The 25,659-nt window shown below is 43.3% G+C and overlaps 1 protein-coding gene across 1 annotated transcript; it reads right to left on the reverse strand.

The window, feature by feature from the left end:
- Positions 1 to 221: 221 nt before the first annotated feature.
- RIMOC1 (RAB7A interacting MON1-CCZ1 complex subunit 1) lies at positions 222 to 23,562 on the reverse strand. Its single transcript, XM_077462802.1, has 6 exons — positions 23,401 to 23,562; positions 14,167 to 14,273; positions 12,950 to 13,096; positions 10,557 to 10,685; positions 6,351 to 6,465; positions 222 to 4,917 (listed from the first exon to the last, which is right to left on the reverse strand). The coding sequence occupies exons 1-6, from the start codon at positions 23,519 to 23,521 to the stop codon at positions 4,670 to 4,672; spliced, it is 867 nt and encodes a 288-aa protein (XP_077318928.1). The 5' UTR covers positions 23,522 to 23,562; the 3' UTR covers positions 222 to 4,669.
- Between the last annotated feature and the right edge of the window lie 2,097 nt (positions 23,563 to 25,659).

The following is a 25,659-nucleotide window of genomic DNA, read 5'->3' on the forward strand; positions in this document are numbered from 1 at the left end:
ACATGGACTCACACCTCACTCACTGGATGGAGTTGACCCCCCCCCCTTTCTCTTTTTTTAAGCAAAAGGCTTGTGTGTATAAGGGATAAATGGCTGTCAGCACCTCCACCAATCTTCCCTCAGCTCTATGGTAAGTATACAGCTTTACCCTTCCCAAACACATAAATTGCATCTCAAAGCAGTTTCTCTTCACATAGGTGAGACAAAGGAGAGGAGCTTCACAAAGTGAAAATATGTTTAATAAAAAAAAACAAAAGGCAAGTTCCACACTCACATTAAAAGACACTGTCAACAGCCTATAGTAAACTCGGAAATCGCACTAATCCAAGATGGCCGATGGCACACTTTGTGTTCCAGATGTAACATCAGCCAGAAGTACCTCCGAACAGGTTTTGTCATCAAAAATTGACATCCTCATCGGGAGCTAGGCAAAAGGAACTACACTAATGTAGTAAATCACAAAACGGCTTCAGCTGGCTCTCCATCCGCTATAATTTTTCACCCCTCTACAATTAAGGCCTACATGGGTGAAACATGCTAGAGGGGCTTTCCTGATGGGTGGACAGCCAGCTGAAGCCATTTTGTGATTTTTTTTTTGTGAATCACTACATTGGTGTGGGGCCCTGGGAAATATTTGTGGCTATATCGTCAGGCTTGACAAACATGTGAGTGGTCCTGCCTTTCATTTAGTTAAGTAGCCCATTTAGGAATTGAAGATCTATTTGTACAAGGTAAAGGAATCTTTGCGTTTATCTTTATATTGTAGCTGAAAATACTCTACAAAAAAAAAAAAAAAAATGTATAATTACCCCCAGATTCTTTCTGGTAATATTACACCTTTGAAATTTGTTGTTTGATATACTAGAGGAGTTTGCATTTGGTAGTTGATATATTAAAAAATGAACAGATTCCACTTTCACTCACATTCCACAGCCATGTAGATGACACTGTTAAAGCAAAGGGTCCTGAAATGCACCAATTATCTCTCAAATTTCTTGGATCTTTGATAGGTAGACCTCCTCTAAAGCAGGTCTACACACCCCTGTTAAAATATCACCTTTGTTTGATGTAAAACAACGAGGCAAAGAAATAATTTCAGAACTTTAATGTGACATATAAACTGTACAACTCAGTTCAAGAAGAAACTGAAATCTTTTAGAGGGAGGGTAAAAATAAAATAATGCAGTTGCATAAGTGTGCACACCCACTTAGCTGTGTTCAGAATTAAACAATCACATTCAAACTCATGTTAAATAGGAGTCAGTACACACCTGCCATCATTTAAAGTGCCTCTGATTAACCCCAAATAAAGTGCAGCTGTTCTAGTAGGTCTTTCCTGACATTTTCTTAGTCGCATCCTACAGCAAAAGCCATGGTCAGCAGAGAGCTTCCAAACCACCAGGGGAATCTCATTGTTAAAAGGTATCAGTCAGGAGAAGAGTACAAAAGAATTTCCAAGGAATTAGATATACCATGGAACACAGTGAACACAGTCATCATCAAGTGGAGAAAATATGGCACAACAGTGACATTACCAAGAACTGGACGTCCCTCCAAAATTGATGAAAAGACAAGAAGAAAACTGGTCATGGAGGCTGCCAAGAGGCCTACAGCAACATTAAAGGAGCTGCAGGAATACCTGGCCAGTATTGGCTGTGTGGTCCATGTGACTACAATCTACCGTATTCTTCATATGTCTGGGCTATGGGGTAGAGTGGCAAGATGGAAGCCTTTTCTTATGAAGAAAAACCTCCAAGCCCGGCTAAATTTTGCAAACACACATCTGAAGTCTCCCAAAAGCATGTGGGAAAACATCTTATGGTCTGATGAAACCAAAGTGTAACTTTTTTGGCCAGAATTCCAAAAGATATGTTTGGTGCAAAAACAACACTGCACATCACCAAAACACCATACCCATCGTGAAGCATGGTGGTGGCATCATCATGCTTTGGGGCTGTTTTTCTTCAGTTGAAACAGGGGCCTTAATCAAGGTAGAGGGAATTATGAACAGTTTCAAACACCAGTCAACATTGGCACAAAACCTTCAGGCTTTTGCTAGAAAGCTGAACATGAAGAGGAACTTCGTCTTTCAGCATGACAATGACCCAAGGCATACATCCAAATCAACAAAGGAATGGCTTCACCAGAAGAAGATTAAAGTTTTGGAAAGGCCCAGCCAGAGCTCAGACCTGAATCTGATTGAAAATCTGTGGGGTGATCATCTCCTGTGCACAGAGGGTTGTGCACAGGAGATGTCCTCTCAATCTGACAGATTTGGAGTGTTTTTGCAAAGAAGAGTGGGCAAATATTGCCAAGTCAGGATGTGCCAAGCTGATAGATTCATACCCAAAAAGGCTGAGTGCTGTAATAAAAGCTAAAGGTTTAAGGGTGTGCACACTTACGCAACCATATTATTTTCGTTTTTATTTTTATTCCCCTCCACCTAAAAGATTTCAGTTTGTTTTTCAATTGAGTTGTACAGATTATAAATCACATTAAAAGGTGGAAAAAGTTCTGAAATGATTTATCTTGGTCTCTTTTTTTTTTTTTTTACATCACAGAAACCTGACATTTTAACAGGCGTGTGTAGACTTTTTATATTCACTGTACATGTTCAATTTTTTTATTTTTTTTTTCCAGCCAGCAGGTTGAACAAAAAAAAAACCTGCCAGCTCCCCACATTAAAACAAAAGATGTTGATGAAGGGATCTCTCCTGCTGTTCTATTGTATTCAGAAATCTCCAGAATACACAGATCAGCGCTGCAACCATTGGCTGAAAGCGCAGATCGGACGCTGGTACCCTGGTTTTCCAGCAGAGCCATTCGACAGAAGCCGGAACGGCTTCAGTTGAACAAACAGTGGAAAATCCAGACCAAAATTCAGGCGGTTCTTGGTGAGGTGGTTGATTTTTGGTTGGTGTATACTCTGCTTAAGCGGAGTTCCACACAACAGTGGAACTTCCGCTCATTTGTTCCCCCCCCCCCCCCCCCATTCGGTGCCACATTTCGAAGAGGGGGACGGGATGGACAGGTATCCTGTCCCCCACCCCCCAGGCCGCAACCAATTACGTCACAGCTTGGCTACTATTTGTGGCCAACTGCATGTTCCATATCATTAAAAAGAACTTCATCACCTCTGATTTGAAGTCTGGGCAGTGTTCTGGATATGCGATTTACCTTATGAGTTTTGCTGCCATCAATTGAAATGTTGACTGACTATTCATACTTCAGTTGGTTTCTTAGTTGCCTAGTACCTGAGAGCTGGTCAATGAATCAAGCAGAACATTAAGCTGGCCACAGCCATGGTTAGAATCCTCGGCTGGTTCAGCAAATACTGGCTTTAGGCTTTAGATTCAAACAATCTATGGGCAGGCCTCCGGGAGAACACAATAGCTCCGTGTGAGGGATTCCCGATGAACACTGACTGGGGGAATCAAACAAATGTCTTTCCTTGCATAATTTACTGCTCGTCTTAGAAAGGTGCACAGTCCAATTTTCTCTGGTTATGTTGGATGTTCTGCAGGTCCAGAACTGTCCGAGTACGAATAACAAACGAAATCTGAAAGTTGTGTTTTTGCCATCCTGAACTCCAATATCATGAGAAAGGGTCTAGTTTTCTTTACTTCTACTTTAATTCATATATTAGAAAATGAAAACGCAACCACTAAAGTTTCATATAAGCGTTAACATTTTCTACGTGCTGGCAGACTTGGAGCTCAACTGCCATCCAACCCCACTGAGTTTGGATGTGCCCCAAATCTAAAACAGTAGCCTTGGACTTTATTTTTATTGGTGGTTCTGGCAGCTTGATGCTTCTCAAAGAGGAAAACCATTCTACCCAGCCATCATTTGAGCCTTCGATAGATTTTTGCCGGTGCAATTGTTTTTTCCCCTCTCTGAGTAGCAGATCTGGAAGAGTGTTGGTCACTACATGAGCAGTGTCAAAAAGTTCAGTATGCACCCATTTTTGTTGGGGATGCACTTTTCTCATGGGTCTTATTGTTTAATACTCCTGGTACTTTAAAGGTCATGATCCAGATCATACCAGACCCAAGTTAAAGTCAGTAAACGGGTCAGTTTTTGTCTATAAGGGGCTTCTTTGGGGCATTACAAGTCCCTTTTTATTTGACTACATTTTCACCGCAAGCTGTGCCTTCACATGTTCCTAGAGTTCATAGAATTCAAAATCATCCCACTCCCAGCATCCCTATTCCTTCATACACAAACCTTGCAAATTCCTAGCCTACTTCCCATCCAATGCATCCACATATTGCACCCCAAGCATCTACTACCTCTATGCCCCATCCCTAGAATCTCCACCTCTATACCCTAAGAAACATAGCAAGAATTTCAATTTGATACATGTGTGGCATGCATAAAACCTCACTATGCACAAACATTTGCAATGCAGAAACTCCCATCATGTGAACCTTCATTTAGGACAAAGTAAAGGTTCTCTGGACAGTCTATCTTCACAGCTACTAACACCCCCCCCCCCCCCCCTTGTGGGGCTTATTATTCAGAAAAAGTGAACAGAAAGGGAGGTTTCATACGCTTGCCTGGAGTTTTTCCTTAATCAAGAAAATGCAAAGGCTAAAGCATAAATTTATAATACTTTAAATATAAAACTGAATTAATAGGCACAATTAGCAAGCACATTCATTGAACCTCATCTCGTTTTTAGAAACTCTAGAATCTTCTTGGCGTTTTCTGTATTCCAGCCTTGTGCACTTAGAGGACCTTCGCAAACACTAACATAAGTGTCCAAAACCTTCTCCCCAACTTCTTTAAAGTTCAGGATTTTGCTGTTCGTCTCAGATTCAGATCCAGGTTGGATGTCTGAGCAGTAGCTGAGGGCCCAGAAACACATCTCTCCGCAGTACATTAAAGCCAAGACATGGACGTCACTGAAGATACCTAATTGGGGAGTAATGCACGGTTATTACCTAGGACATGTCACATGTATTGTAAAGGAAAAAAAATAAAACATTTCTTAAAAGGGGAAGCCTACCCAAAACTCATATGCCAATTTGTAATAGATGCTGGAGAGGTAAACCACCTGACAGTTTCTTTTATCTAAACTACATTGAATTAACCACTTCAGCTCCAGAAGGATTTACCCCCTTCCTGACCAGAGCTTTTTTTGAGATTCGGCACTGCGTCGCTTTAACTGACAATTGTGCGACGTGGCTCCCAAACAAAATTGGTGTCCTTTTTTCCCCACAAATAGAGCTTTCTTTTGGTGGTATTTGATCATCTCTGCGGTTTTTATTTTTTGCGCTATAAACAAAAAAAAGAGTAACAATTTTGAAAAAAAAACGCATTATTTTTTATGACAGGGAGCAGAGTGCTGTCACTAGGCAGAATGAGGAGATGCTGCTTACATCGGCATCTCCCCGTTCTTGAGCTCCGTGACACGATCGCGGGTATCCCCGCGGCGATCGAGTCCCCGGGACCACAGTCATGGAGCTCTCGGCAGGCACGAGCGGTGGGGAATTCAAAGTAACGTACGGGTACGTTACTTTGCCTGGCCGTGCCATTATGCCGACGTATATATGTGCAGGAGTCGGTCGTGTACTGGTTATACCCCAAACATTTGTGCACTGCCAAAAAAATAAATAAAAAAAGGGTGTGCTGTGTGTCTACTGGGTAGCTTATTAGCCAGATTTCTGCATAGGTGCTGTGACCATTATAGGGAGGTCTCACGCTCCTGCTTTTTATGTATTATGGAGAATGCAACGGAGACACTCAAAATGATGGCAGGAAAACTATCACAGAAAATGCAGCCTACCACTGCTTAACTCTCCATTTAAATATTCAGTGTCTCCAGGTTGCACAATTTTAGACCTTGTTCATATTGGTGTACTTTAGTGTATGCCCATGCAAGGGTTACGTTAGCCTGCACAGGTGTTCCGTGCATCCCCATGCAGGCAGTCCTATTCATGTCAATTGGATAGCAGTGACTGTACAGACATAGCCACTGCTCCAACATGACAGCCGTGTGAGTGAGGGTGCAAGGCCTCGAACAAAGTGTGATCTTTAATTGGAATGAGTGGCCTCACTGACCGAAAAAACTCACTTATGAAAAAAAAAAAAAAAAAAAAAAAAAAAATGGGGCCCCTACCTCCCAAAAATCAATATATCTCTCACTGAGACCTCACTGCCAAGGTCGGCTGCATACCTCATGCCGGCTTTTCACCTGATGCCCCAGTGTGAACAGTTTGGCCCCAAAAAGGTTATAGACACTAAACATCAGTTAAGAGGGATAAGGGGAGAAGGAAACTTTTACCCTGTAAGGTGTTTAATTCCTCTGAATAAGAAACATGCAATGTCAATAAAAGCTACTGTACCTTTAGCCAGCAAAGTGGCCGTGTTTATGTCTTTAAATGAAACATCATTGTTCAGTTGCACAGGACTTCTTGTTTTCAGCATCTTTAGCAGATAGTAAACACCATCCTTGAGACACTGGAAAACATATGATACCGGTATAAGTAATGAAACAGGATAAAAATTTGAAAAAAAAAACATTGCCAATGTTGACCTTGTCTTCCAAAACTGTTAGTTGCCTGGCTGTCATGCTGATTCAGTGGCTTTGATACAAGCAAAATCAGAGCCAGAATAACTTGTTTGTGATGTAAAAATTTCAGATTTCTTAATCTATGCTTGTTACTGGTCATTGGTACTTAAAGGGATTGTAAAGTCTCCAGTTTTTTTAACTTTAATGCATTCTATACATTAAGGTGAAAAACCTTCTGTGCTGCAGCAGCCACAAGAGCCCCCCTTTTTCTTACCTGAGCCTATCAGTTCCAGCGATGTGCAGGAGCCCAGCGGCTCCAGCTGATGTCTCTGTCCTCATTGGATAGATTGATAGCAGCAAGAGCCATTGGTACCCACTGCTGTCAATCAAATACAGTAACACGGGAGCGGGGCCACCTCCCGCTGTCTGTGTCAATGGACAGAGCAGTGGGACTTAGGAATGCCCCCATACAGGTGCCCCCATGGGGGCACCCGATGAATGGGAGGAGCCAGGAGTGACGGTGGGGCACCCCAAAAGGGAGGATCGGGGCTGGTCTGTGAAAAACCCTTGCACAGAGCAGGTAAGTATAACATGTTTGTTTTTTTATAGTCAAACCTTTACAATCACTTTAAAGATGACCGCCAGCTTTCACTACCAGTCTAGCACAGTAGTCAAGGCTCCGCTCCTGCATTGAAATTGTTTTATCTGATCTGCATGTACAATGTGAGCTTCACATAGTGTGCATTAGATGCTGCAGTAAATCAAACACAGCTCATGTTCAGCATCATCCAGCTTTCCTCCCCAGCCTTACCTGGCTCGCCCCTTTCATTTACTGGATTTCAGTTCCCTGGATCAGGACACCACCCCAAACTGGATGAAAGAGCCAGGAAGAAATTGATTAGAGAGATTAACAGGAGGACTACAGCAACTCTTAAGCAGTTGCAGGAATTTATGACAAAGAGTGGTCATTGTGTGCATGTGACAACAATATCACAAATGCTACACAAATGGGACTTGTATGGGAGGGTTGCAAGGAAAAAGCCCCTCCTCAAGAAAGGCCACATGCAGTAATGACTGAGCTTTGCCAAAACGCACCTTGAAGATTCTGAAGCCACATGGAAAATGTGGTATGGTCAGATGAAGCTAAAACTTAATTATGTCTGGCGAAAATCCAATACAGCTCACCATCCAAATAACGCCATTCCTACAGTAAAGCAAGGAGGTTGTAATATCCTGTTATGGGGGTGTTTCTCTGCAGCAGGGACTGGAACACTTGTCAGGATAGAAGGAAAAATGGATGGGGCAAAACACCATCAAATTCTTGAGGAAAATCTGCTGCCCTCTGTCAGAAAGAGGTCAATGGAAAGAAGGTCTACCTGCCAACATGACAATGACCCAAAGCACACAGCAATAATGACCACACAGTGGTTGAAGGAGGAAAAGGCGAATGTCTGTGCATGGCTTAGTCACATCCCAGACTTAAACCCCATTGAAAATCTGTGGAATGATAAACAGTCACCATCAAATTTAACTGAACTTGTGCAGTTCTGCAAAGAAGAGAGGGCAAATATTGCAAAGTATAGATGTGCCAAGTTAGAGACTTATCCCAAAAGACTAAAGGCTCTCATTAGAGCAGAGTTCCAACCAAAAAAGTGGAACTTCCGCTTTAAATACTACTCGCCCCCTGACATGCCACAATTAGCAAGTCATTTTTGTTGGGGGGGGGGGGGGCAAGTGGGTACCTTCTTTTGAGTGGGACTTCCTGCTTCCACCTTCTGGGAAGTAGGAAGTGTCCCAGAAGATTGCCAGTCCACTCGGAAAGCGCAGCGCGACTCGAGCATGTGCGGTACACACTCGGCCGTGAAGCCACAAGTTGTCATGGCCGGGTGCCCACAGTTCCAATGATGACGCCGCAGAGAGGAGGGGGAGAGAGTGGAGGCTTCGGACAGTCGCATCTCTGGACCCATGGGTCAGGTGAGTGGCTGTTTATTAAAAGTCATCAGCTACACTTTTTGTAGCTGCTGACTTTTAATAACCTGAAAAAAACCTGGAACTCCACTTTAAAGTAAAATGTGATCCAACAAAGTACTAACATAAGAGGGGTGATCGTTTTTACAACTCAGTGATTCTATTTTTACATTTTTCATATTTTTTTGACATGTTGGTTTTATATCTTTCACTTGGTTGTTATAAGTTACACTGAGTAAATACAGCAGGATAAAACAGAAACCGTGTCTGTCTTTATTTTAGGCTTCAAAGCAACAAAATGTGATTGTTTTAATAAGGGGGCGATTCTTTTCTATATCCACTATATATAGTGCAAAATACAAATATCTATATCCTCAGTTCACATGAATCCATAAATATCTAAGCATGGTGCAATCTAAATCCACATATATTTAGGTTTAGGATTGGGCTTCACTGGTTGCTGTCCATTAGTCACAGCAATCAACTGGCCTTATGTACAATACCTTGAAAAAGTATTCATACCCCTTGACATTTCCCACATTTTGTCATGTTGCAACCAAAAATTTAAAAGTATTTTATTGGGATTTTATGCAATAGACCAACACAAAGTGGCACATAATTGTGAAGTGGAAGGAAAATGATAAATGGTTTTCAATTTTTTTTTTTACAAATAAATATCTGAAACGTGAGGTGTGAATTTGTATTCAGCCCCCTTTACTCTGATACCCCTAACTAAAATCTAGTGGAACCAATTGCCTTCAGAAGTCACCCAATTAGTAAATAGAGCCCACCTGTGTGTAATTTAACCTTAGTATAAATACAGCTGTGAAGAAAACCTGTTATGTCTGCAAAACTTGAGACTGGTGCGGAGGTTCACCTTCCAGCAGGACAATGACCCTAAACATACAGTCAGAGCTACAAAGGAAAGGTTTACATCAAAAGCATATTCATGCGTTAGAATGGCCCAAAGTCCAGATCTAAAACCAATTGAGAATCTGTGGAGAGACTTGAAAATTGCTGTTCACAGACGCTCTTCATCCAATCTGACAGAGCTATTTTGCAAAGAAGAATGGGCAAAAATGTCACTCTCTTGATGAGCTAAGCTGGTAGAGACATCCCCAAAAAGATTTGCAGCTGTAATTACAGTGAAAGGTGGTTCTACAAAGTATTGACTCAGGGGGGCTGAATACAAATAAACGCCACACTTTTCACATATTTATTTATAAAGTATGTTGAAAAAACTTTTATCATTTTCCATCCAATTCACAATAATGTGCCACTTTGTGTTGGTTTATCATATAAAATCCCAATAAAATACATTTACGTTTTTGGTTGCAACATATAATTACATAGTAGGTGAGGTTGAAAAATGACAAAAGTCCATCAAGTCCAACCTATGTGTGTGATTATATGTCAGTATTACATCGTATATCCCTGTATGTTGTGGTTGTTCAGGTGCTTATCTAATAGTTTTTTGAATCTATCGATGCTCTCCACCGAGACCACCACCTGCGGAAGGGAATTCCACATCCTTGCTGCTCTTACATTAAGAACCCTCTACGTAGTTTAAGGTTAAACCTTTTTCTAATTTTAATGAGTGGCCACGTGATTTGTTAAACTCCCTTCCACTAAAAAGTTTTATCCCTATTGTGGGGTCACCAGTACGGTATTTGTAAATTAAAATCATATCCCCTCTCAAGCGTCTCATCCCCAGAGAGAATAAGTTCAGTGCTCACAACCTTTCCTCATAACTAACATCCTCCAGACCCTTTATTAGCTTTGTTGCCCTTCTCTGTACTTTCTCCATTTCCAGTACATCCTAATATCCTCCAGTTCATGCCAAAAATGTGGAAGACTTCAAGGGGTATGAATACTTTTTCAAGGCACTGTATGTCAGTATCTGGAGGCCAATAAAAAAATATACCTGCAGTACTAAGCCAGAAGATTGTTCATTGGTTATCTTATAGTGCTGCAAGTGACAGCTTCCACAAGGAACCTCAATGGGAAATATCTTTAACTGCCTCAGATACGATGGTGTCTTTGCAGTAGTTCTTTTGGTTGCTGTGTTTACCTGGTGGAAAGTTCTCTGATCACTCAGGTTCCAGTTCTCTCTCTCACCCACAGTATGACAATACATGTAGAGCAAGGCTCCTCGCCTCCAGTGTAGGCATTCCTCGACATCCATGTCAAGGAGAAAATGCTGAAAAAAAAAAAAATCACAATTTCATTCTAGCGAAAGTAATCATCTACACAACATAAAATACTGGGACTTCCTTATCTTCAGCTGCATGTTTCATAAAACGTCCTCAATGACAGCAGATGCCATCATTCATAACTAAATGGCTTTTTAGACTGAGCTATGATGTGGGCACCTTCATTAACACAAAGAAGTGGGTTTTATTACTGGGCGCTGAACAGATCGCTCTTTGGAGACCAAAGAAAGTAACGAGCCTTTAGGTGGGGAAAAAAAAAAAAAAGGTATTAAATTGAGATTTCAAGCACACACCACATTTTCTAAACTCTCATAGAAGCTTTCCTCCTAGCAGCAGCCTTTTGGCAAAAAAACACCTGATGCTTGTAAAAGCTTCCAACGCTTTTATGAGCGTTTAAGTGTGTTTACAGGCGTCAAGCATTTAGGCATTAATTTCCATTGGCCATAATAATTTATTCTGGCCACTGAAATAAGTTAACACTCAAGTGTTAAATACACCCAGCGTAAATGCACATTTAGACACATTTACAAGCAATAATAGTTTTTTCTGCCCTAACTCTGCTGCTCCTGGACGGACTGGCAAGTTTTTTTTTTTTTCCTGCCTCTAAATGCTGCTAAAAGCCGATGTGTGCATGGACACATAGGATAATATGCACCGGAGTTTAGAGGCAGGAAAAAAAACGTCAGACACCCCTAGGAGCAGCTGAAAAAACATCCAGTGTGCACGAGGCCTTAGGTCAGCGCAAATGTGTTTAGGTAGGACAAAAAAAAATAAAAAATGTGCTTTTGTTTCTTGGCACACTACAGGTACAAGAACATATGTGGTATTGCCGCAATCGCCAGGAGTAGGAGAATTTATTTTCCAGTTGTTTTTTGGTGATGGACATGGTAATGGCATGAAAAAAATATATATATTTTTTTTTACTATTTTGGGCCAGTTTTCCTTTGGTAATAAAACAAAATCAAGGATAATACATGAACACTAACCAAGTGTAAACCACTAAATGAATAACCAATCTGTCCTGAAAAAACAAGGTATAATCCACCTGGATACACTGAGTAGTTGCAATGATATGTACAGTTTAAGGTCTCTTTCACATGGACTTAACCCCCTGCACATCTGTCCCACTGCTCTACCCCCTGCTTTTCTGCCCCAACACTGAACCCCCCTGCTCTTCTGTCCCAATGCTGAACCCCCTTGTCATCTCTTACACTACTGTACCTCACCACACATCTGCCACGCTGCTGTACCCTCCTGCTCTTCTGTTCCACCTTCTGCATATCATAGATGAGAAGAGTGGTGAAAGGAAGCAGAGATGAGACACATCTACCTGTCCTGGCACACTCATCCTGCTGATCCACCTCTCACATCCAGCCCCCGGCTTGTATGTGATATATGTGATGTCACAAACAAGCATATAGAATGGATGTGCAATGATGAGCTCAGGTCAGCGGTATTTTCTGAAAGCAGTGGGCCTGTGTGCAGGATCATAGGTTGGGCCCCCGCAACTGAGAAAACGTGGTTGGGTGTGTTTTTCATTGCTCTGAATACTGGCTGTGGCTTAAAGGGACACAGAGTGCCGGGGTTCAGTAATAAGTGATGCAAAGGTTCAAGAATAATTTCAACAAAGTTCCCAGAAGCTCAACAGTAATTCCACAAACTGTCACGTAATTGTGGTTTTCTCAAATCAGTAAAATCCCTTCTTTCTGAGATTGGTAGTGACAATCGAGTCTTCTTCCTCCAAATGGTGGACAGGGCTAGCAGGACTGTGATTGGCTTCAGCAGTGACCAATGACAGTCCTCCTCCTCCTGGAAACAGTGACCGCCCCCCTACCAGAACTGCACCCAATCTCTTTCCCATCACAAAAGCTGACGATCGCAGCTACAACAAAGATAGAGAACCAAACAATGTTTCCCATCTTTTACAATGTGTGGGGGGCACAGTGCTCCCCCTCACTGGGGGTGCGGTGTGGGGAATTCTAAAATTGGAAAGCATTAGTGTCTCACTGACACTTCCCTGCACTGCTCTGCTGATAGGGAGAGTCGAGTGCTGGCAAAAGAGGCTTTGCGTGGCAGGGGTTGCCTAACCCTGTTCTAAACCATGCATATTTAGGAGATATTCACTGTTGATATTCACTTGTTATTATGGGCTTACCTGAAGGTACATAAAAAAAAAAAAAAAAAAAAAAAAAAGGATTTACTCCCACTTTAAGTACACAACAAACACAACTGAAACAGCAGTCTACAGCACCTGCTTGGAAGCATTGTTCTCTTCAGCTAAGCTCTCCGGCTCTGTAATAATCTGAATAAGTTCTTGGACTTTCTGTAGTGAGTCATCGTTCGCAAATTCTTCATCCACCAGCCGATTCTCTTCATAGTAAGTAATGTCTAATATAGCCTGCAAGAGATCAGGTATGTTATATTGTGGGAAGTATGCAACACAGGTTCTAGGATTAAACTATAATTGCAAAAAAATTAGAAGCCTAACGCATTGCAAAATAAAACACAAGTCAGCTGTGTGTACTGGAAAAGGTTTTCACAAACCTTTCTGTAGATTCCTACTGGCTCATGGGGCTGTAGTCAATTTGCTTTTTCCCTAATTTGGGACTTAGATTGGCGACAAAATGGGGTACTTGGAAGGTGGTTCTGACACCAGCTAATGGCTCCTAAACAAAAGCAGGATGCACTTTAAGGTGGTTGGTGAAATGGTTGGGCCACGACTACTTTTTGAGGTTGGCTGCCTTTTGTAGGTGGTAAGTGCAGTGGTTGGGCCACAGCTGCTTTTTGAAGTTGGGCCACGGCTGCCTTTTGACAAACCAAAACGTTTAAAAAAAATCCCAGCTCAAACTTACTGGCTAGCCCGCAACAAACCCAATTGTATGTGTTCCTACAATGGTGACTCTCAAAATTTATAGCATTAGGACAGCAGCTAATACTGGGGTGCCTTTTTGCACCTCTGCAGCTTACGCATGTATCTGCACACATGTGCAAACTAAACCCCTGTTTTAAACATGTACTGTTAGACAGGACGATTTGGTTTGTTGCAGACTGACTGGTAAGTTGAGCTGTAAATTTCTTTGTTTTTTGTTTGACATGCGTTGCCTATCCATAGGCCCCTTGCTGTTAAAAAAAACACAATATACTTGTTGTGTGTAATGCTTTGTGCCTCCCCCTTGCCGAGTGCCCCCCAAAGCAAGCTGCTTGCTATAAGGGCACTTGTGAATGCTAGCTTTCAAGCTACCTCTATGTGACCCAGGAAAGCCGCTGCTCTTGTGCATATCGCTGGATCGAGATAGGGCTTGGGTATTAAGGGGGGGGGGGAAATGCACAGAGAAGGTTGTTTACCTTCATGCATAGAATGCAAAAGGTAAAAAACTTTCAGCCTTTATAACCACTTTAAAATCCATGCCTTTAGCTGGAAGAATAAACTGCCATTGTGCCACTGACAACATTGTGATAATACTTCACCTGACTATAGAGGCGCAAGCATGGTAATCTGTTACAGTTCTGGGTGTCTCTGGAACACGTGTCCTTCAAACTCTGTAGTGTTGCAGATGCCTTTAATAAAAGTGGATCTGTTGAATAAAGAAAAACTGGGTTTAGCATGGAAAGCCTGCCGGAAACCTATTTATTTAGTTTTAGGTTTACCAGGGAAATGTTAGACATCCGATCGTACTAAAAAAACAGCTGCCTGTGCTTCTCAAGTGTGGCGCTCAAAATCAACTTCCTTATACCGAATATAATTAATTGATAAGATAAAAGCAAATATTATGCTCACAAACCTATTTATGAACAAGCTGAGCCCCATCACGATCCAGTGACATGCACAAGAGTCTTGGCTCTGCAGGGACTCTCCCTCCTCATTGGCGGAGACTGCTGCTGTCAATCAAAGCCTGTCAATCAGAGCCAGTGAGCCAATGAAGAGAGAGAGAGGGGGCGGGGCCAAATTGCATCTCTGTGCATCATTGGACACGCAGAGTAGCTGCTTGGGAGCGAGCCACAATAGCAAGATGCTTGCTCTGGGGGCACTCGGCAGGAGGGAGGGGCCAGGGGGGGAACATGAGAAGAGGGTTGGGCTGTTCTGTGCAAAACCACGCCATACAGCAGGTACTTGTAAATATAAACACATTTATAAAAATATTATCACTTTCAATTGATGAAATTTGCTTTTATATTATCAATAAATGGTGTATAAAGATAATGCGCCCTTTCTTTTGTTTTTTACAGTGTAAAGGGTTAGACAATCCTTTAGGTTAGGGATATGCAAGTAGCGGACCTCCAGCTGTTGCAAAACTACAAGTCCCATCATGCCTCTGTCTCTAGGTGTCATGCTTGTGGATGTCAGTCTTGCTATGCCTTATGGGACTTGTAGTTCTGCAACAGCTGGAGGTCCGCTAATTGCATATCCCTGGTCATTAGTGCTGGTTGTGTCCCCACTGGCTAGATTTTTCCTATGCCAGTCACCACTAGACCTGAGAAAGGAAATAAGGGGAAATCTCTGCAACAGGGAAGCAGACAAAAAATAAAAATAAAAAACACCTGTTGGAGGTTTTACACCTTACTCTATCCAAAACACTGGAGTTCTGCTTTATGAAAGAAAAAAAAAAAAATTATATATATATATATATATATATATATATCCTATTAAAGTCTCCTGATCTGCAGTGAGTTTTTCATTCCCATAGAATTTTATGGGAATGCAAAACCTGATTGAAGCCAACAAAAGGCCAAAAGATTAATTCTGTCAGGGTATTAATGATCTTTCACCCTTTTGTTTACTTTTTGGGCATTTTTTTTTTTTGCACACACGTTCAAAAGATAATTTTCAGCCTGAATATTACATAAAAACTCCCAGACATTAAATATTTTCTCAAAGCAGAGAATAAAATAGTGATAGCTCCAATTTTTTATGTCACACGATATTAACGCAAACGGAATTTTAGGGCAAAGAAACGCAATAAATGACACACATTTTTGGTAAAATATAAAAGACAGAATAAAGAGATACCCAACATGTGAAACCTTAAGTTTACGCGTGCCCGTGAAATGGCGGTAAACTTCAGTACCCTATATTTTCTATAGGCGACACAAAGCCCCCTGTGGGTCATCAGTTAGGTGTTCCAAAGGAGGTCTTATGCTAGAATTATTGCTCTCACTCCAGCGTGCATGGCGATATGCAACTTGTATCGCAATCAACGTTTTAATGCATAGGCGCCCCCATGTGTGTTTACATTTGTATGTGCGTATATGTGGGGGTGGGGGCCTCCAAAAAGAATTGGGGGGTAGGGGATTTATGTGCTTGGGTGGGTGTAACTTACTTTATTTGTCCTCTGGGCTCCACTGAATATAAGGTAATGCAGATCGCATTGCAATACATCCCTTCCCCGGCTATGCTACCCGGGGAATGTGACAGGGTGACCTGGAAGTGATGTCATAGATGTCGCTTTCTGGGTCACAGCAAGAAGGGGAGGAGAGCGGATGTGTGTCCACTCTGCTCCCTCCACCCACCGGCACCCACCATACCGGTGTTGGGCCCACAGATACAGAGCCCAGAATACATGGCAGGGGCACACGTGCAGGGAGGGGGTGCTGATACCGGGGGTGTGTGAGCAAATCGGGTGGCAGAGCAGCCTCCTGAATGCATCCACCTGTCAGGCAGCAGTCTGCCTGTCAGTTATACACACAATTCCAGTGGCTGCAGCTACTGGATTGTGTGTGAAACCCCCACCCCACCCCACAGCGTCAGGTCAGTACTACGTAAAGGGAAAGGGTTAAAAAATATGTTCACCTTTTGTAACACGTTACATGGTACACACATATTCAGGGTGAAACATGTTCATTTGGAGCACACTTTTTCACCAACCCCGTGACAGCAGGCAGAAGATCCTCTCCCCACACCTGCTGTCACATTGTTGAAAACAGCAATGCTTACTGGGGCACCACCCACACAGCTGTGTCATTCATTCACAGAGTTCTGTGAATGAATCAACTACATGGCCCATTTGTCACTGAGGCAGAAGGCTTGTAGTTCTTAATGAACTGCCAGAGTGCTGGTGAACACTCTGGCAGTTCATCGATTCCTTCTGTAATAACTGTCTGCGCGTATAAAAGGTACGGACAGGCAGATGTACTGAGTGTCTGCAGGATCCTGGCTTTGCACCCATGCTGAAACACACACACTGGATTCTTATACCCCACAGGGACACAGAAGCAAGATTTTCCCAGCTTTGTCATCCCAGAGGCTGGACCTGAAAAATTGATAACAGAAATGTCACTGGTGTTCCTGAAAAATGCAAAAAGCAGGTAATGATTCAACTGTATAAAACTCTGCTGCAGGTGGATTGAGGCCGGGTTCACACTGGTAAGACAAACGATACGACATTGGGCGTTCATGACGCATGACGTGTGAAAATCCATGTTTCCCTATGGGAGCCATCTTAACTGGTCTGACACAAGTCGGTCCAACTTTTAAAATGCTCCCTGCACTACTTTGGTCTGACTTTGATCCTACTTCAGCTCATTGAATATCACTGAAGTCAGACTTTGGCAAGCGACATGTGCTCTGAGGATCTTGAAGGGGAACTCCACACCAAATTAAAAAAAAAAAAAAAAACGGCATGGGTTCCCCCATTCCAGATTCCGATAAGCCCCCCACCCGCAGACGCCGACAACCAATGGCCAGGGTTAGTGTGAAGAGGCCCTTGTCCTCATCAACAAGGGGACAAGGTGCTTTGGGGTGGGGGGGGGGGTGCAGGGCCCTCCTGCCCCAAAGCAACCACCCCCCCCCCCCCCATGTTGAGGGTGTTTGCGGCCTGGTACGGTTCAAGAGGGGGGTGCTCCCTTTCATGACCTGCCGGGCTGTGCACTCGGATAAGGGTCTGGTTTGGATTTTTTTTGGGGGGGGGGGGGGGGCCCAACACCATTTTTTCGGCATGGGGGTGCCCCTGAAAATCCATACCAGACCCAAAGGCCTGGCATGCTCCCCGAGGGGGAACCCATGGGGTTTTTTTTTTTTTTACATTGTGCGTGGAGTTCCCTCTAAAGATTCATACCAGACACAATGCCTGGTATTGTCAGGGATCAGAGTCGGATCCCTGTTCATTGAAGTCAGACGCATGTCGGACTTCAAGTCGCAGGGCAAAGTCGGATCCAAGGTGGTACGACTGTCATGTCGTACCATTGTGAACCTGGCCTCAGACTTTAACAAACTGAACTTACTAATCTATTTAATGCTGTATATGAATGAACTGTTGCATATTTGAATGTTATAAATCGAAGACATTCTGCAAAGTTACCTGGTGAGGTGCTTGATTATCCCACAAATCACAGATATCTAAAGGCTGAACAAGTAGTAAAAAAAAAAAAAGATTTCTTCTCCATGAATGTGAGAACAAAGCGTTATTCCAGGAATTTATAGTGAGCGGTAATGCACCATTTTATTACTCTTAATGCTATGAATAATGTATAAGGTGCTATACTAAGCTGTACCGCAAACACCGCAAAGGATGAAGCTTGATGGACTGTAATTCTTTAATTAATAAACTAGAAAAGTACAATACACCTATTATACACATCTTTAGATATATGACTACCACGAAGATTGTGGAAGGTGCAATAGAGTTCTGTAAAAATGCATTATATTGTGCATGTTCACAGAGCTCTCTCTATTCCGTCACATCATACGGATGCACCAAAATGCGTGATAAGGCTCCATTCACACCATGGAGGTGCCACCAAGTGCACATGCTTTTTTTGGTGAGTTTCTGTGTGTCACATTTAGGGTAGCCCGATCATTTCAAAGGGCTGCCCTACGCGAGAGAAAGGCACATAATTAAAAAAATAGCAGCATTAAAGACCAACCTTGTTGTTAAAAAAAATAAAAAAAGAAGAGTCTCATCGAATCCCTCTCTACCGAGTCCCACTAGGGTTACTATACAGATCTGTATCTTCCCCCTATTGTCCACTATGGGGGAACCCCAATCTCCCCCATTTTAGGACATTTCCTGATCCACAACTGTGGGCCCGATATGGAATTAAGTTGCTAAAGGATATTGTCTCTGCTGGGGTCCTTGTTCAGTTTCGAGACCTTGCGAGCAGACACAGTATGCCCGCGGGGATGTTCTTCCGGTACTACCAGTTAAGATATGCCTTCCGTGCACAGTTCCCAATGCCACCAGACCTCAGAGCAGATGTGGTTGAAGATTTACTAGCCCAGGAATCCCTAGATAAACCCCTCTCTGCACTATACCTGACATTGCTCTGAAAGGAGTCACCCAGGATGAACACACTATGGGACAAGTTAAGGACAGACGTCCCAACTCTGGATAGAGAAACTTGGGAGGAATGTTTTGACCAGGGCTCTCGGATGGTAATTTCCTTTAGGGATAAATTAATACAAACCAAATTTATGCATAAGTTCACTTTACGCCTCAGAGACTGCACAGAATCTACCCACAGAGGTCTCCAAACTGCCCGAGATGACAGTCTCCTGAAGGTACTTATATTCATAAGTTTTGGGCATGTCCTAGGCTCTCCCGTTATTGGTCTGCCATTATGGAGACCATCAATGAGCACCTACAGCTGGAGATACCCTTGACGGCGGAGTTGCCATGACTAGGTATACACGATGATGAGAAGAGTGTTTGGTTCAATAAATTATTAAAAAATAAATCTTGCTCAATGGACTTCCCCCTTACCTCCTACGCTGAGGTCATGGGAAAAGTCGATCAATGATATTCTGCCAATGTATAAGCTGACTTATATGAGCAGGGGTTGTCCTCAGAAGTTTATCAAGGTGTGGCAGCCGTGGACTGACCCTATGTGAATACCGACATGAGGTACTCCTACACCCCCTTGTTTCTGAAGCAATGTGATCTAAGTTATAGCTGTGCTCCCTTCTCCCCCCCCCCCCCCCCCCCCTTCACGCTCCAGTTCTCTCCTATTAAAATAATGTTGCGTTGTTGTCACCCCCCCCCCCCCTTTCTTCACCCTGGAAAGTATATACCCCTGATGACCCAACGTTGCTATATGTACTGACAAATGCATTTCTGTGACAATTGCACTATGTATCTACTGCAATGTATGCTAATTATGTTTGACAAGTCCTGTATCTCATTTTTCCAATAAAGACCAACCATGTTGTTAAAAAAAATAGCAGCATGAGTTTTGGGAGAGGGTACCTGTCAGAAATACAGTAGGTAATATCGTAAGTGGGTGTGGATACCTATTTATGGCAGGTAACCACTCTTTCCCCCAATATACCAATATGCATGGCAAGCACCAATAATCAAGTACTTTTAGCTAAAAGTAAAACTGAACCCTGGTTCAAATTGCAGCGAATTGGCATGAGATTTGACATGTCAAATCGGTGGCAATGGCACTGTCCGAATCAGTGCGGCACTGCAACAATTCCCAAAAGTAGTTTCTGTACTACTTTTGGCAACTTCAGGATATGATTTCCATAGAGATCTGTGCAGAAACCTGCACAAATGTCTCTGAAATCGCCCCCGAAGTCGGAACTGACATGCAGGCAGGAAATTGTGCGAGTCCAGCTGAACGTAACGTAATGTTAAGAGTACATAAAAATATTTTTTACTGTCACTTTAACTGCTTGTCGACCGTATAATAGATATACAGGGACAGGGAGGCTCTCCTGCAGATCATGTACCTGCTGTGTAAAATTACAGTAGAGTCATTTTGCCAGCTGCGTGCGCAGGTGCCCCCAACTGGTCACAAGGATTTTAACATTCCTTGTGACAGCAAAGAAAACACTTTCACATGGGGGCAGTCTTAAGGCATTTCAGCGCTAAAAATAGCACCTGAAAAGCGCCTCTCATGCCTCCCCAGCGTGAAAGCCCGAGTGCTTTCACAGTGAAGCGGTGTGCTTGCGGGACGGGAAAAAAGTCCTGCAAACAGCACCTTTGGGACGGTGTAGGAGCGGTGTATACACCACACCTACACTGTCCCTGCCCATTGGAATGCATGGTTAGTGCTTCCAAAGAGCATGAAAAGCACAGGTTTTAACCCTTTCTTCTGCCACTAGCAGTAGTTAAAAGCACCCTGCTAGCAGCCAAAAAGCGCCACATAAACTGCTTTAGGGCTAATGCACCCGAGGCTACAACGTAAAAGTAGCCTAAAAGTGATAACATTTTTTTTTTTTTTGTTTTTTTAGACAACAGGGTAAAAATAAAATAAATTAAATAATAAAAAGAAGAAAAAAATGAAAGCACAAAAGGCAAATCGGTCCTGCATGCAAGAAAAAAGCGATTACCGCAACCATCAGATCATGGGCAATATTTCTAGCACCAGACCTCCTCTGTAAATCTAAACCTGTAAAAGCTTTTAAAGCGTCCCCTATGGATAGTAAAATGTATGTTTTTTGTCACCGTTGTACAAGAGTGCGCAATTTTAAAGCGTGACATGTTTGGTATCCATTTACTCTGTGTAACATAATTTTTTTATATTTTACAAAAAAATGGATTATGTATTGTGTTTTTTTGCATTAAAATAAAAATGTATTTTTTACCCCCAAAAATTATGTTTGAAAAACCCCTGCGCAGATACTGTGCGACCAAAAGAAAAAAAAAAATGTAAAACCCACCAATTTATTCACACAAAATCCAGCATAGTCAGTACATTTCCATTGGCTAAAACAAAGATGCTCAAGCATGTAAAAGCACAAATGAGCGCAAAAAAAAAAAAGAAAAAGGTCCAAGTTGCTCACACAAGCTCACGCTCTCGTGTGAATGGCGTCTGATGCTTACATTTCTTGACGTGTTGCTCAGCTTTTGCAGCGTTTTGCTCTAGCGGTAAAATTTATAGTGATGATATCGCAAAGATAAATACATCTCTATGAAAATTTGCCCCAATGGTTGAAGAAGAGAGCCTTGTAAACGGCGCACAGGCCAATGCTGGAGCAAAATCGCCACCGACTCCCATGAAATGGCGAGCTGCGCCACTGGCATTAACTTTTAACCAGTTCCCGACCGCCTCATGCAGATTTACTGCGACAGAAGGGCACGTACAGGCAGATTAACGTACTTGGACGTGGCCCCTTAAGAGGCGGCTTGCGGGCACCCGCCAAGAGCTCTGTTACCACGATCACGGGTCCCGCGGACCCGACATCCGCGGGGATACCCGCGATCATCTCACAGTGAGGAAGAACGGGGAGATGCTAATATGAACAAGCATCTCCCTGTTCTGCCTAGTGACACTGATCCAATTAAAGGGAGGACTGATCAGTTATGTGTCTCACACACAGCCCCTCCCCCCACAGTTAGAATTGCTCCCTATGGCACACTTAACCCCTGCAGCTCCACCTAGTGGTTAACCCCTTCACTGCCAGTGACATATGTACAGTAATCAATGCAATTTTTTAGCACTGATCGCTGTATTAATGCCAATGATCCCAAAAATGTGTCAAAATTGTCCAATGTGTCCGCCATAATGTGGAAGTCACGATAAAAATCTCTGATCGCCACCATTACTTGCCATTATTTTCCGCCATAAAAGATTAGTAATACAAATGCCAGGAAAACCGTGCCCTATTTTGTAGACGCTATAACTTTTGCGCAAACAAAACACTTAAGTGTACACACGATTGGAATTTTCGGAAAGCAAAGGTCCGACGGAATGAATCCGCCGGACAATTTGATCGTGTGTGGGCTCCATCCTGACCTTTGCTGTCCAAAAATCTGCCGGACTTTAGAAATAGAACATGTTTCAAATTTTTCCGCCAGAACTCCGCCGGTTCCAGTTCCTATGGAGAAATCTGCTCGTGTGTATGCTAGTCCGACAGATGAAAACCGACGCTAGGGCAGCTACTGGCTACGAACTTCCTTATTCTAGTCCAGTCGTACGTCATAACGTTAAAATCAGTTGGACTTGTGATCGTGTGTAGGCAAGTCCGTTTCGTAGGAACTCCATCGAAAGTCCATCAAATAGTCCTCCGGAGTTCAGTCCGTCGCAAGTCCGGTCGTGCATTATTGCAAATTTGTTTTAACAAAAATATGTAGAAGAATACGTATCAGCCTACACTGAGGAAAAAAAATTTTTAGATATTTTTTGGGGTTATTTATTATAGTTATTATGCGTTTTTTTCAGAATTTATGCTATTTTTTTGTTTATAGCGCAAAAAATAAAAACCGCATAGGTGATCAAATACCACCAAAAGAAAGCTCTATTTGTGGGGAAAAAAGGACGTCAATTGTTTGGGAGCCACGTCGCACGACCGTGCAATTGTTGTTAGTTAAAGCGACGCAGTGCCAAATTGCAAAAAGTGCTCTGGTCAGGAAAGGGGGTAAAATCTTCCAGGGCTCAAGTAGTTAATCTCTGCTACTAATTTGTGTATCGGCATGGACCTTAGGAAGATTGTACATTGGCCAGGCCATGCATGCAGGGCTGTCTGCAGTCTATATACAGTGCAAGCAATGCAGGGACTGCAGACTACAGAACATAAACAAAGCAGAGGAGAGACATCCTTAATCCGTGGATTATGAAATCTTTGTCTACACCTTCCATGATCTGGTGACCATACACATCCTGCTTATACTGTCACCTGCAAGATGTAGAAGGCTGAGAAGCGTTTATGTTACTGAATGCCTCCTGATAGATTCACCACACCCTGCATCCCCCCTTCCGTACAGATCTGTCATCAAATATCATGGGAACCTCCCTCTGTCCCCGATCACCTCCGCTTCTCACCGTCACTGTCCGCCTCCAGCAACCCCGCCAGCCTCCGGTGCAGATTCTCTGCTCTATCGTTCCACTGCGGGCTGCTGGACGTCGCCATGTTGGACGGGCGAGTCATGTGACGTGCAGTCATGTGATCAGCGGCTCTCCAGTGCAGGGAATAGAGGGGTCATCAGGGTGTGCGGACGTCATACCTGTGTTTTGACTTCTATGGATTATATAATAAAATGTCTTAGTATAAAGAGGACCTGTAATGGCTCTAAACATAGGAGTATAAAGAGACCTGTCATTCTCCTGGGGGCACCTGATGTAAAGACGGACTTTGCTGGTGGGTGGGCACCTGGGGTAAGGGCAGTGTACTATCACATAATGTCCCCCATCGGATAGTGTCCGCTGTGTACTGCGCATGCGGACACAGAGGACACACAGATTCCGAAAATAGCCGAAGATGAACGGCGCCTGCGCCGTGAGTCCAGGTTCTAGCTCCACCATCCAAGTGGACATAGAGTTAGAATAAAAAGAGCCGAGCGCAGCAAGGCCGTGCCCGAAGCGTGTCGAGCGAAGCGAGCCCGCAAGAGGCCCTCTAATATGTGCAGCCCTATGTCCACTTGCATGGTGGGGCTTACACATCGACTCATGGCGCAGGCACCGTTCATCTTCGGAGTTTTTCCGAAACTCCTGCTCCATACTGCGCAAGCGCTGCGCCTGCGCAGTACGGGGTGGACACTTCTAGATGGCCGGACGCTATATGGCAGAACAACGGACCCTGCTGGGGGGCACCTGAGGTAAGGATGGACTCTGCTGGGGGGGCACCTGGGGTAAGGACGGACTTTTCTGGGGGGGCACCTGGGGTAAGGACGGACCCTGCTGGGGGCACCCGATGTAAGGACGAACTCAGCTAGGGGCACCTTATGTAAGGACGGACTCTGCTGGGGGGCGCATGATGTAAGGACGGACTCTGCTGGGGGCCCTGATTCGTAGGTGGCGACTGGTGCAACCCACACAATTCGCACAATTCCCGACTATAAAAACTGTATGATATAAGGTGGTGCTTAATACCCTCCAAGGCTAAACAATGTGGTATACATGAAAATAATGCCTTAGCATGAACAGTAATCCAAGTATTGGTTGCTTGCTATTTAATTTCATGTGTATGGGCAAGAAGGTAACCAGTGTCCCTAAGATATCCTGATAGAGGAGTGACGAGGGGTTAAAGATGTTTATCCACCCACTCGCCAAGTCTCTCTAATAGGGAGCCTATGCCTGCAACAATGGGACGGCCCTGGACAGGAATATGAATTTTGTGTACTCTAGGAAGGTGATGGAACACGGGAACAATCAGTTTTTCTACCATCAAATAATCAATACTTTTTTTTTTCCAGTATTCCTGCATTCCTATCTTCATCCAAAAGATGTCTCATTTTGCACTGTATAGCTGGAGTTTGATCTGTGCTGAGTATGTGATATGTAATCGCATCATCCAGCTGTCTCAGTGCTTCTACCCTATAGCTGTCAGTAGGGCTGCAACTAAGGAATTTTTTTCACAATTGATTAGTTGGCCGATTATTGTTTCTATTAATCGGTTAATAACCATAAAAAAAAGTGTGGTGTATAATTTTGTTAATATATAAAGTTTAAAAAAAGGCAATTTATTCTTAAATATCTGTATGCAGTGGTAAAAATTAAGGAAAATTGTTATCCATACTTACTGTAATTTTCCTTTCCTGGTTCGTCCCCATTTTAGCCCACTACGAGTCAGGTCCGTCCCCTCTGACCCCTCCAGGACCACCTTTTTTCCTAGCCCGTAAAGGGCGTCGGACCAGCCCAGCGTTAAAAATAAACATCCTTCCTCGCGACGGAAGATAGGGCGGGAATCCCCAGCTGACATGCAGAGGATCCAGGAAAGGAAAATTACGGTAAGTATGGATAACAATTTTCCTTATACCTGGACCTCCCCATGTCAGCCTACTACGGGATGTACCAAGCAACCTTGAACAGGGAGGGAAAGTAGGAACAAACACTGTTACTTAACAAGTTTAATGGCCGACAGCTGCAGAAATAATAGAAGAACCAAGCGCCTCTGCAGGAGAGAAGCCTACATTCAGCCTATAGTGCTGGATAAAAGTGTTGGGTGCACTCCAGCTTGCTGCTCTGCAAACTATCTCAGATGACACTTTCGCATTGGCTGCCCATGATATCGCTATACCCCTCGTTGAATGTGCTCTGATCTTTGCAGGTGAGGGAAGACCCAGAGACTCGTATGCGATCTGA

Source organism: Lithobates pipiens, unplaced genomic scaffold, assembly GCF_037356315.1.
Source record: "Lithobates pipiens isolate NorthernLeopardFrog02 unplaced genomic scaffold, aLitPip1_a1.2 Scaffold_3, whole genome shotgun sequence".
Lineage (NCBI taxonomy): Eukaryota > Metazoa > Chordata > Amphibia > Anura > Ranidae > Lithobates > Lithobates pipiens.